This window comes from Oncorhynchus tshawytscha, linkage group LG09 (assembly GCF_018296145.1).
Source record: "Oncorhynchus tshawytscha isolate Ot180627B linkage group LG09, Otsh_v2.0, whole genome shotgun sequence".
NCBI lineage: Eukaryota > Metazoa > Chordata > Actinopteri > Salmoniformes > Salmonidae > Oncorhynchus > Oncorhynchus tshawytscha.
In genome coordinates, this window is record NC_056437.1 from 26,635,424 (window position 1) to 26,649,262 (window position 13,839).

The following is a 13,839-nucleotide window of genomic DNA, read 5'->3' on the forward strand; positions in this document are numbered from 1 at the left end:
GTGATGTGGACACCAAGGAACTTAAAACTCTCAACCCGCTCCACTACAGCCCAGTCGATGTGAATGGGGGCGTGTTCGGCCTTCATTTTCATGTAGTCCACGATCATCTCCTTTGTCTTGCTCAGGTTGAGGGAGAGGTTGTTGTCAGTCTCTGACCTCCCTATAGGCTGTCTCATCATTGTCGGTGATCAGGCCTACCACCGTTGTGTCGTCAGCTAACTTAATGATGATGTTGGAGTTGTGCTTGATTACACAGTCGTGGGTGAAAAGGGAGAAAGGAGGGGACTAAGCACGCACCCCTGAAGGGCCCCCGTGTTGAGGATCAGTGTGGCAGATGTGTTGTTGCCTACCCTTACCACCTGGGGGCAGCCCGTCAGGAAGACCAGAATCCAGTTGCAGAGGGAGGTGTTTAGTCCCAGGGTCCTTAGCTTAATGTTGAGCTTTGTGGGCACTATGGTGTTGAATGCTGAGCTGTGGTCAATGAACAGCATTCTCACATAGGTGCTCCTTTTGTCCAGGTGGGAAAGGCCAGTGTGGAGTGCAATTGAGATTGAATCATCTGTGGATCTGTTGGGGCAGAATGCGAATTGGAGTGGGTCTAGGGTTTCCGTGAAGATGGTGTTGATTTGAGCCATGACCAACCTTTCTTTCAAAGCACTTCATGGCTACCAATGTGAGGGCTATGGGGCGGTAGTCATTTACACAGGTTACATTCACTTTCTTGGGCACAGGGACTGTGGTGGTCTGCTTGAAACATGTAGGTATTACAGACTCGGTCAGGGAGAGGTTGAAAATGTCAGACACTTGCCAGTTGGTCCACCCATGCTCTGAGTACACGTCCTGGTAATCCGTCTGGCCCCGCAGCCTTGTGAATGTTGACCTCTTTAAAGGTCTTGCTCACAGCTACGGAGAGCGTGAACACACAGTCTTCCAGAACAGCTGGTGCTCTTGTGCATGATTCAGTGTTGCTTGCCTCAAAGCGAGCATAAAGGCATTTAACCCGTCTGGTAGGCCTGCGTCACTGGGCAGCTCGCAGCTGGGTTTGCAAGCCCTGCCACATCCGATGCGCATCAAAGCCGGTGTAGTAGGATTCAATCTTAGTCCTGAACAGACGCTTTGCCTGTTTGATGGTTTGTCTGAGGGCATAGCGGGATTTCTTATAAGCGGCCGGAGTAGTGTCTAGCCTTTAGCACGATGCGGATGTTGCCTGTAATCCATGGCTTCTGTTTGGGATATGTAGGTCACTGTGGGGACGAAGTCGTCAACGCACTTATTGATGAAGCCGGTGACTGAGGTGGTATGCTCCTCAATGCCATTGGATGAATCCCGGAACATATTCTCATCTGTGCTAGCAAAACAGTCCTGTAGCGTTTCATCCGCGTCATCTGAACACTTCCGTATTGAGAGAGTCACTGATACTTCCTGCTTTAGTTTTTACTTGTAAGGAGGAATCAGGAGGATAGAATTATGGTCAATTTAAAAAAAATAGAGGGCGAGAGAGAGCTTTGGACGTGTCTTTGTGTCGATTAAAGGTGGTCTAGATTTTTTTCTCCTTTGGTTGCACATGTGACATGCTGGTAGAAATGAGGTAAAACAGATTTAAGTTTGCCTGCATTGAAGTCCCCGGCCACTATGAGTGCCACTTCTGGATGAACATTTTGTTGTTTGCTTATGGCCTTATACAGCTCGTTGAGTGCGGTCTTAGTGCCAGAGTCAGTTTGTTGTGGTAAATAGAAGGCTACGAAAAATATAGATGAAAACTCTTTTGGGAGATAGTGTGGTCTACAGCTTATCATGAGGTACTCTATCTCAGGTGAGCAATACCTCGAGACTACCTTAATAGGGCCCCTGAGTGGTTCGGCAGTCTAAGGCACTGCATCTCAATGCTAGAGGCGTCACTACAGATCCTGGTTCGATTCCAGGCTGTATCACAACTGGCCGTGAATGGGAGTCCCATAGGGCGGCGCACAATTGGCCCAGCTTCGTCCAGGTTTGGGTTTGGCCAGGGTAAGCTGTCATTGTAAATAAGAATTTGTTCTTAACTAAATTCCCTAGTTAAATAAAGCGCACCAGCTATTATTGACAAACAGGCACACACCTCCACCCCTCGTTTTACCAGACGTAGCTGTTCTGTCCTGCCGATGCACGGAAAACCAAACAAATGTATATTATCCATGTCGTCGTTCAGCCACGACTCGGTGAAACATAAGATACTACAGTTTTTAATGTCTCGTTGGTAGGATAGTCTTGAACTGAGCTCATCCAGTGATTGCACGTTGGCTAATAGAATGGACACTAGAGGCGGGTTACACACTCACTGACAAATTCTCACAAGGCACCCTGATCTCCGCCCCCTGTATTTAATTATTTTCTTCATGCTAATGAGAAGGATTTGTGTCTTGTCTGAGAGCAACATTGTATCCTTTGTGTCCATCTCATAAAAAAATAATATTTGTCCAGTTCGAGGTGAGTAATCTCTGTTCTGATATCCAGAAGCTCTTTTCGGTCATAAGAGACGGTAGCATCAACATTATGTACAAAATAAATGAGAAACAATGTGAAAAAACACACAAAATAGCACAATTGGTTAAAGAGCCCGTAAAACGGCAGCCATCCCCCCCGGTACCATTCTTCCATATAACAGTAGAACTATGACTGCACCGAAACAGACAAAGAATTATTTGACATAATAAGCCTCTGATTTAGTAAGGCTGCAGTCTTTCCCCTTAGATCCATGGAACTCTGTACCTGTCCGTGTTTAAAGATATCCCCTATAAAACTGACAAATCCATTTTGCGGTGAGACAGAGAAGAGGCATATCCGGTGTACGAAGCATATGTAGGGCTAACAAACTCTGAAGACTCACATATGTATGTATACATATGTCATTCTGATAGTCCCCATGCTGAGTGTTCCAGTTTACACTATGGCACACAGAGCATACAAGGACAAGGCTTTCATGACTCACTCTCACAATCCATTTCCAATGCAACCACAAACTCTACACTCCAGAAAGAATGAATAAATACCTTGGAATAAAAATTCTGTTCAACTGGATTAGATTCGAGTGTGAAGCAAAGACAGATGGGTTTTGCGGTGTGAACACATCTCTGTGAATAAATTCAGTGACACATGTAGGTGATAAGAAGGAGGAACTTCATGACAGGTGAACATAAAGCTCTTCCTTTCAACAGCAGCAGTCGTCTGTGTCAGGGCATGTCTCACAGCGATCCCACTTCTACCGGTTACAACACTGACCCCGTACTCTTTGACAGATGAAAAATCACAATCATTTTGTGCTTGTAAAGATTAACGCCACCCTCAATACATTGTTAAATCTCCCCAGGGAGGAAGTACAGAAGGAGTAGGTTCCCTCCCTTCCTCCTGCATTGTCTCCTAAACCCAAGGTGGTAGAGATCAAAACAGATAAGGTGTCACAGAAGGTTTGTTCACCGCACAAGCGTATCGTCTGGTTCTAAGGCAGGCGGAAGTGCCCTAAGCCTGAGCAGTATGATCATACACGAACCGTCTAGTGTATTTTCAAATATACATTTGCAGTTGCTGTTGCCCTCCATATTGCCTATTCTTGTCACATTCTTTTGGGGGCTCTTTTGGAGAGGCCTTTCCTTCCATATAGTACCTGTTCCCTTTCCAATACTTTTTCTTTAGATGTTTGTAGGGGAGTCACTCTTCAATGCTGATCTTGGGAATGCGTGTAGTTCAAAACAAGGCAGGCATTTCTGAGGCAGCCAAAGACCCGGTAATTTCTGGGCTCTGCCAACACCTCTCTTGCAATACTCTGTGCTCTGGCACACTTCATATGGCATGCAGCACCTTTGTGCTTGTGTGGATCTTTATCACCAGTGGAAACCTTTCCTGGCACCAATCTAACATACTACTTTCTAACTCCTAATATCCTATTCCCTAATTGTTCTTGGTGACTGACACCTCATCAGTGACCATCAGGGGAGATCCTCAGCATTAAAGGAAAGAGTCACCCATTTTTATGTTATATAGACACTGAACAAAAATATAATCGCAGCATGCAAGAATGTCAAAGATATATGATCCCACAGGTGAAGAAGCCGGATGTGGAGGGCCTAGGCTGGTGTGGTTACACGTGGTCTGCAGTTGTGAGGCCAGTTGGACGTACTGCCAAATTCTCTAAAACAACATTGGAGGCAGCTTATGGTAAGAAATTAACATTCAATTATCTGGAAACAGCTCTGGTAGACATTCCTGCAGTCAGCAGGCCAATTGCATGCTCCCTCAAAACTTGAGACATCCGTGGCATTGTGTTGTGTGACAAAACTGCACATTTTAAAGTGGTGCACCTGTGTAATGATCATGCTGTTTAATCAGCTTCTTGATATGCCACACTATCAGTAATGTAAACAAATTTGTGCACACAATTTAAGAGAAATAAGCTTTTGGTGCCTATGGAACATTTGTGGGATTTTTTTTATTTCAGCTCATGAAACATGGGACCTTTACATGTTGCATTTATATTTTTGTTCAGTGTAGTTTTTGTGCATCTCTTATATGCATATTTTATCTCAGAGATAAGAAAAAAATACAGTAACATTCAAAATGGGTGAATCTTTCCTTTAAGCCAAAAGAGCAGCTCTCCAGCTGGGATCACAGCACCACTTCTTCCCTACAGTACCTCTCCAATGAAAACACTGGACCTGCACCATATTTACATGTAAATACATCCTCAGAGCAGAAAGCAGCAGCGTCCAAAACACATGTCAATCATCTCCTCAGCCTCACCTGACTGGAGGTAATCCGAGGAAAGGAACAATGCCTCACCAGATCCTGATTCTGGCAGGATCATACCAACCTTATTGTGTGAAGCTGAAATATGTAGACTCACTTCAACTGATATCTAAGCAGCAGCAGTAGCCCACAATGGAAAGAGAGAGCGAGAGAGAGAGACTTAAACCCTCTAATGACAGAGCGCCCAAACAAATTACTGCATTGTAAATGTTCCAATGCAATGCATGTCAGGCTTTGAACTGAATACCACATCAAAAATCCAGTGCTCGCTCCTTTCAAACCAAGAAATCAGGAGAACAGCCGCAAAAATGTAATTACTTATATTCTGGTTTTATACCAACAACATAGAAGTGGGGAACAGCGTCTCCCTCCCAAAGTGCATAGATCCAGCCTCTGTAAATGCAACTAAATGGCCCGCCCAGTGAAGGAAAGGCGCCCTGTGTAATTTTTTAAACAGGAGAAACAGTGACATGTACTCTGAATGACCTAAAATGATAAACCCAATTGTGATGATCGTCCAAATAATCTCTTTCACAACCTAAAGACATGCCTTATATAAGTAACCAGACATTTGAAACACTTTAAGGGTTTATGGGAATGCACATTAATTTATTGCATGTAATATGTGTTTAGCCATGTCCTTCAGTACTGCCGATGTTCGCCTGTAATGAGAGAGAAATGCATGTTAGAGTTCACGCCAACATTAATTTGGTTTTGGATGCGCCAGCCTTTTGTTTGTCGTGCTGTGTTACTCAGTCTTAGTATGCTTCAAGTGCACATGTTTTGGTGATGTAATCGCTAGGTTAAAGGTAAAAAATGGTTTGCAAACATACCGGTAATCCTCGTTGAATGAAGAGGTGAATCCTTTGTTCCTGCTGCATCAGGAGGTGTGTCAAACACAGCTGTGTTCAGGAGCGCTACTTATCCTGTGTTACTGAGATCTGTAATGTGGTTGAATTCGAAGGGAGGACAAATGTTACCCTGCTTTATGCAGGGTCCTACACCATTGACTGAAGTGTGAATATATTTAGTAATATATTGATTATTGTCAGAATATGTTTATTGTTAATTCATGCCTGTATTTGAACATGTTTTCAACATGCTTTCGGGGCCAAGGCTTTCGACTCTGTCAATCACATTATCCTTATCGGCAAGACTCAACAGCCTTGGTTTCTCAAATGACTGCCTCGCCTGGTTCACCAACTACTTCGCAAACAGAGTTCAGTGTGTCAAATCGGAGAGCCTGTTGTCCGGATCTCTGGCAGTCTCTATTGGGGTACCACAGGGTTCAATTCTCAGGCCAACTCTTTTCTCTGCATATATCAACGATGTTGCTCTTGCTGCGAGTGATTCCCTGATCCACCTCTACGCAGACGACACCATTCTGTATACATCTGGCTCTTCTTTGGACACTGTGCTAACTAACCTCCAAACAAGCTTCAACGCCATACTACACTCCTTCCGTGGCCTCCAACTGCTCTTAAACGCTAGTAAAACCAAACACATGCTTTTCAACCTTTTTGCTGCCCACACCCTCCCGCCCGACTAGCATCACTACTCTGGACGGTTCTGACTTAGAATATGTGGACAACTACAAATACCTAGGTGTTTGGCTAGACTGTAAACTCTCCTTCCAGACTCATATTAAACATCTCCAATCAAAAATTAAATCTAGAATCGGCTTCCTATTTCGCAACAAAGCCTCCTTCACTCACGCCGCCAAACATACCCCCGTAAAACTGACTATCCTACCGATCCTCAACTTCGGCGATGTCATTTACAAAATAGCTTCCAATACTCTACTCAGCAATCTGGATGCAGTCTATCACAGTGCCATCCGTTTTTCACCAAAGCCCCTTATACCACCCACCACTGCGACCTGCATACTCAAGTCGGCTGGCCCTCGCTACATATTTGTTGCCAGACCCACTGGCTCCAGGTCATCTATAAGTCTATGCTAGGTAAAGCTCACTGGTCACGATAACAACACCCACCCGTAGCACGTGTTCCAGCAGGTATATCTCACTGGTCGTCCCCAAAGCCAACACCTGATACTTGACGATTGGTTAATAATGGTATGGTCTATAGTGAAGGTTCCAGGTAGGCTATTTTAGCCTTGTAATTTCTGTCTAGGCCAGGCAAGGGACTGGTTGTGGACGGGTATTATTAAGGTTGGAGTTGTTTGAGTGCAACTGTTTTGGGAGTTATCCCCAGTTTATGTTCCTGTTACAACTTCCATCTTTGTTACTTTCTTTTGTAAATAATTGTAAAGGTTTTGGTGGCTTATTTTCCTGTTTGCTAGTAAAAGCCTCACCCGGGAAAGAAAAGTAAAGAACTGCTGTTGCCTCCTCACTGTAAAATCCTACCGCATGGTCTCTCACTCATCTTGGTATAGTAGGTCTACTATTGAAATACATAAATTAAGCTGTCAACTGTGTCAGAAATTCATAGGTTTCAGATTTTTTTCCAAATGTTTTCAGGTTTTCACTCTCACCATTTAAAAAAAATAGAAAAGCAACATTATTGGATATTCTAAGTCCAAATCAGGAAATTTAGATTATTTTAGTGTAGTTACTCTTTAATTCAAGTGCACAGGCACTAGCACTGTTGTTGGTTAGTGGTGTTTCTGTATTGCACATGAGATGGAGTTTGCAAAACCAATGTCCACTGGATTGATGCAAATAATCAGGATATCATTCTGCCAGGTAGGCATAGGCTACTTTATAGCTAGTTAACATTTAATTGAGAAAGATTTTGGGAAAGCTTTTCCATCTAAGCTACCAGAAGACGATAGGCCAATCATTAGCATCACTATATTTTTCCTGTTCCTTAATTGTCTGAAACCTGGATGTTTTACTTCATATTATGAGGCATGTCTTACCTTTGTTCAAAGTAGCCACACCAAAAACTGAACATTGAAATAAATATTTTATAAACAGTTCCTCATATGCAGTCTCCTGTTCTCTTGGCTTTCAAATCAACTTTCTTTCGATGTCTAGGAGCTCAAAGTCATTATGCTAGTCATATGTGGCTTGTTCTATCATAATCAGTCACATTAACCCCTAAACACATTTGAAGTTATATACACTGTTGGAAAGAGGAGATTTTAAGCTTCAAAACAATGTATAATTTGAGTATTAACTGTTCCAATAGAGCGCAGCATAGCTAGTTACAACGGAGGTCTCCCTGATGAACTATTTCAAGAAAACCACCCTCAAAGTTTGTAGAAGACTTATATTGTTATTTAACATAACTTGAAACTGGCTGGCTACTAATTTAACAGTTTGACAAGAAAATATGCTAGCTAGCTGGTTAATATGATTAAAATGAGTTTGTGGGTATGCTAGCCAGCTAAACAGCTAGTTAGCTAGCTTGTCAGTAGACTAGACTGTTCGCTAGCCATTGACTCGTTTTGATAGATGGTTGTTCTTATCATGTGACATTTAAACGTGTACTTAATCTATGATTTAGGAAATTTAAATTAATTAGGTTGGCTAGAAAACATGTTCTAGTGAATTTTCTTTTAGGCCTACCACTGTGTGCACATTCCTTGCTGCGCTTAAAATGTGAAGAAATAATAGTTTATCAACATTTTAAGCTAAACATTATGATATATTTAATCAGCCTTATTAATTGATACGGCTTATAACTCCACTACACTACTTTGATACGCATCAGTGGAGATAAAGAAGTGAATATATGAAATGTACACTTAAAAGAAACAGGGTTACGGTGTATACCTGCGTATAGTTTCCACTATACCACTGCCCACCATGAACCATACAGCATACTGGGTTCAGGCCTGCTCTATCCCTGCTGTCTTGAGTCTTTTACCTGGAGGTAAAACTTTGATGTATACCCATCCGTCCAGTCATTTAACAAATTAGAACATGAAAGTTTAAGGCATTCTCTGAATGTAATGAAATTGTTGTACCAAGAAAAAATCCATACCTGAATCAATTCGTTTATTCTGCTGGCTCCTTTTGGTGCGATGGACAGCATTGTCTCTGTCTTCTTTGAGGTGAGAGCTTTCGTCACCGTTCCCCAGAGGCAACCTATTCTGTTGGTCAGTGAAGGATACAAGGAAAAGTGTTATAAAATTGAAATAGAACTGTTGTTTGCATTGGAGTCTTTATCATTTCAACTAGCAAGTCATGAGAACTTGCATAAAATATACGAAATGTGTTCATATTATCTCATAACATTCATGGAAATCACAGGCAATGTGTGCAAAGAAGTAAAAGTTTATGTTCTTTCAAATTATATTTCAAATCAGGACGGATGAGATTTGTCTGTTTTTTTTGGTGTTTGTTGACACAGGGTTGAATTACTTGGCTTTGTTCACTTTGAGTATTTATAAAACCTGCACTTATGGAACATAAATTAGAGCAAACTGCAACGCGATAAGCAGAGTTCCTCTCCACAGATACTAAGAAGAGGGGATAGGAAGATTGGGAGAGGGAGAAAGTGTGCAAGAGATGAACATTTCAGATGCATGCCCAACTCCAGGGGAAACCATGTGAAAACATGATTCCATTGACGGAAGGCATTAGGCTTGGGTACAAGATGCAGAAAACCAAACCCATGCAGTCTCTGTCTGTTGGATAGTAGACAATCCTATGTTGAGCTCATAACGCTGCCCTTGGCAGAGCAGGCTGCTCGTTGCCGAGGATCCTACTTGAGATGTTGTATTGATTACTCATTGAAAATAGCACATTTTATGACAATAGAAAGCAGCAGACATCAATTCCAAAAGTTCACCAACCTTAGGGCAGGAAAATAAATGTTACTCTTGACTGGGTTTAAACATGGGTTGTCTGCATTCCACAGATTGTGTTAGCCTGCTTATATAAAGCCTGGGTGAACAGTTATAGGGAGTTTTGCCCCAATACATTACAGGACACTAATAGCTCATTTTCACTAGTTCTGTATTCCATAAACGTGTCTTCAAACTACTGTGTCAAAAGCCCTACATAAATGAGTGACGCTGATTAAGGCAATAACGTACCTGTAAAATTATCGGAACATGTGCAAGAGAGACTAGGGCTTGCCAAACGTGAACAATGAGCATTACCCATCCGTCACATGACTCCCAGCCAAAAGTTTCATTTTTATGGCCCCTCTGCATTCCTTTGGGGTGATAGTCCACTTCCACCAACTATCATTAAAATCTTCAGAGGTGAGTCTCATATGCTGGTATAAGCGTGTCAGCGTTTATAGAGTATCTCAGTTCTATATGGATATTGCACTGATATCAGGGTACTTACTACCTACATGACATACTTTACTCTAAAACATTGGAGTTCAGGACAGGAATGTTACACGAGAACTGTAACCAATGGACTACACTCCTTGTACCTCAAATACAATGTAACAACAATTGATTTATTCAGCAGTACTGAGGATGTACGGTCATACTGTAGCTGAGTGATACCAACAACAGGCATGCTTCTGTGGATGCTTTGCTCGCTGCATGCCGGCTTAAAAATGCTAGAGTTTGTGCTTAACTCTGCACCTGGCCAACATTAAAACCGGGCAGGACAATAAAGGGTGAAAGCAGTGCTGGGAGTTTATTTTGTTTATCAGCGGGGCCTTTGATATCCCAGCCAGCCCGTAAAGGGAGAGGACAGCCAAAACTTTAGTTACCCTGACAGGCACTCATTATAGTCTGTAGAGCCTGAGACAAGACCTCTGAACCGCAGCTTTGTGTCAACTTGACTCTCACCAAGTACTTTTCCATTGAGGTATTATAACAACCAAATAGATGTAGTTTATACAGTATGCTGTTGCTCACCTTTATGATACAAATGGTATCTACATTAGTAAATGTGTACCTTACAATCTAACAAGAGGCTTCCGTCCAATTATTACAGAGGAGATCCTCAGTCCCAAAAACATGACAAGTATGGGATGACAAACACTATGATGTAATCTCATTTGATTCACCCCAACAGTAGATCACTGCATCCTGACAATTACTGAGCATGTCAATCAAATATATACCGAATGAAACAAGATATCTGCAAACACAGCCTATAGCGAAAAAGAACACAATGTTGTTGGACAAAATAATAACAATTATTTTATCTTATTTTTCAATTATTGAACAACCAAACAATACAACACAGCAAGAATAAGTACTACAAAAAAGCTTATTCAGCCCTCCCCACCCCTCCCCCAAAATATATATATTTTTAAAAACAATGACAAATTACAAAAAAATTAAATTATAAAAATAATACTAATAATGACTAAATAAGGCAAAAGACAAGAGAGACCAACCCATATACAAAGCAATATAAACAGTACATTATGGAAAGACAATATTAACATCTACTAGCACATATCACCAACCCCAATGGAAGTATTTCCATATAGTCCAGGAAGGGTTGCCATACTGTCACGCCCTGGTCTAAGTATTTTGTGTTTTTCTTCATGTATTGGGTCAGGCCAGGGTGTGGCATGGGGTTTTTGTATGGTGGTGTGTTTTGTCTTGGGGTTTTGGTGTGTATGTATTGGGATTGTAGCTAGTGGGGTTATCTAGCAAGGTCTATGGCTGTCTGGAGTGGTTCTCAATCAGAGGCAGGTGTTTATCGTTGTCTCTGATTGGGAACCATATTTAGGCAGCCATATTCTTTGAGTTTGTCGTGGGTGATTGTCTTTAGTGTCCTTGTTCCTGTCTATGTGTTAGGTTACACAAGTATAGGCTGTTTCGGTTTTCGTTACGTTTATTGTTTTTGTAGTGTTTGTTATTGATTCGTGTTTGACGTTCGTTAATAAACATGGATTGCAATCTACACGCTGCATTTTGGTCCGACTCTCCTTCACACCTAGAAAACCGTAACAGAATCACCCACCACAAACGGACCAAGCAGCGTGTCAACAGGCAGGAGCCGCAGGAGAAGCAACAAAGGCAGCAACAGCGGCGCAATGAGGATTGGACATGGGACGATATATTGGATGGCAAGGGTTGCTACACATGGGAGGAGATCCTGGCGGGAAGGGATCGCCTTCCATGGGAACAGGTGGAGGCACTTAGGAGAGCAGAGGCAGCCGGAGAGAGGAGCCGGCGATACGAGGGAACACGGTTGGCAAGGAAGCCCGGGAGTCAGCCCCAAAAATTTCTTGGGGGGGGGGGCTCACAGGGAGTATGGCTACGCCAGGTAGGAGACCTGCGCAAACTCCCTGTGCTTACCGGGGGGCTAGAAAGACCGGGCAGGCACCGTGTTATGCAGTGGTGCGCACGGTGTCCCCAGTGCGGGTGCATAGCCCGGTGCGGTATATTCCAGCTCCTCGTATCGGCCGGGCTAGAGTGGGCATCGAGCCAGGTAAGGTTGGGCAGGGTCGGTGCTCAAGAGCTCCAGTGTGCCTGCACGGTCCGGTCTATCCAGTACCACCTCCACACCCCAGCCCTCCGGTAGCAGCTCCCCGCACCAGGCTTCCTGTGCGTGTCCTCGGTCCAGTACCAGCACCACGCATCAGGCCTACAGTGCACCTCGCCTCTCCTGCGCTGTCGGAGTCTCCCGCCTCTCCAGCGGTGTCGGAGCCTTTCTCCTCTCCTGCGCTGCTGGAGTCTCCCGCCTGTTCAGCGCTGCCAGAGCCTTCCTCCTCTACAGCGCTGCTGGAGTCTTCTGCCTGTTCAGCGCAGCCAGAGCTGCCAGCCTGCATGGAGCAGCCACAGCTGCCAGCCTGCATGGAGCAGCCAGAGCTGCCAGGCTGCATGGAGCAGCCAGAGAAGCCAGAGATGTCAGTCTGCAAGGAGCTGTCAGTCTGCATGGAGCACCCAGAGCTGCCAGCCTGCACAGAGCAGCCTGAGATGTCAGTCTGCATGGAGCAGCCAGAGATGTCAGTCTGCATGGAGCAGCCAGAGCTGTCAGTCTGCATGAGCTGCCAGTCCCAGAGCTGCCAGTCTGCAGGAGCTGCCAGTCTGCACGGAGCTGCCAGTCTGCACGGAGCTGCCAGTCTGCAGGAGCTGCCAGTCTGCAAGGAGCTGCCAGTCTGCAAGGAGCTGCCAGTCTGCAAGGAGCTGCCAGTCTGCAAGGAGCTGCCAGTCTGCAAGGAGCTGCCAGTCTGCAAGGAGCTGCCAGTCTGTAAGGAGCTGCCAGTCTGCAAGGAGCTGCCAGTCTGCATGGAGCCGCCAGAGCTGCCAATCTGTAAGAAGCCGCCAGAGCTGTCAGCCTACATGGAGCAGCCAGAGCCGCCAGTCAGCATGGAGCAGCCAGAGCCGCCAGTCAGCATGGAGCAGCCAGATCTTTCAGTCTGCCAGGATCTGCCAGTCAGCCAGACTCTTCCAGATCCGCCAGTCAGCCAGACTCTTCCAGATCCGCCAGTCAGCCAGACTCTTCCAGATCCGCCAGTCAGCCAGACTCTTCCAGATCCGCCAGTCAGCCAGACTCTTCCAGATCTGCCAGACTCTTCCAGATCTGCCAGTCAGCCAGACTCTTCCAGATCTGCCAGTCAGCCAGACTCTTCCAGATCTGCCAGTCAGCCAGACTCTTCCAGATCTGCCAGTCAGCCAGACTCTTCCAGATCCGCCAGTCAGCCAGGATCTGCCAGTCAGCCAGGATCTGCCAGTCAGCCAGGATCTGCCAGTCAGCCAGCCAGCCAGGATCTGCTAGATCTACCTACCAGCCTGAGATCTCCCTCCTGCCTGAGCTTCCTCTCACTCCCGAGCTTCCTCTCACTCCCGAGCTTCCTCTCACTCCCGAGCTTCCTCTCACTCCCGAGCTTCCTCTCAGTCCCGAGCTGTCCTTCAGTCCCGATCTGCTCCTCAGTCCAGTGGGGTTCTGGGTGAGGACTACTAGGCCATGGTCGGCGGCGAGGGTGGACTATCCAGGGACGCGAGGAGAGGGGACTAAGACATTGACTGAGTGGGTTCCACATCCCGCGCCGGAGCCACCACCATGGACAGACGCCCACCCGGACCCTCCCTATTGTTTTGAGGTGCGTTCGGGAGTCCGCACCTTAGGGGGGGGGGGGGTTCTGTCACGCCCTGGTCTAAGTATTTTGTGTTTTTCTTCATGTAGTGGGTCAGGCCAGGGTGTGGCATGGGGTTTTTGT

At 44.9% G+C, this 13,839-nt stretch overlaps 1 protein-coding gene across 4 annotated transcripts in view; it reads right to left on the minus strand.

Annotated features, from left to right (window-relative positions):
- LOC112257665 (ectodysplasin-A) overlaps positions 1–13,839 on the minus strand; it is a 69,593-nt gene that overhangs the window by 13,694 nt on the left and 42,060 nt on the right. For all 4 annotated transcript variants that reach the window (XM_024431419.2, XM_042326718.1, XM_024431420.2 and 1 more), the window contains exon 2: positions 8,731–8,839. In XM_024431419.2, coding sequence (XP_024287187.1) covers positions 8,731–8,839 — 109 coding nt within the window. The remainder of the gene's footprint in view (positions 1–8,730; positions 8,840–13,839) is intronic.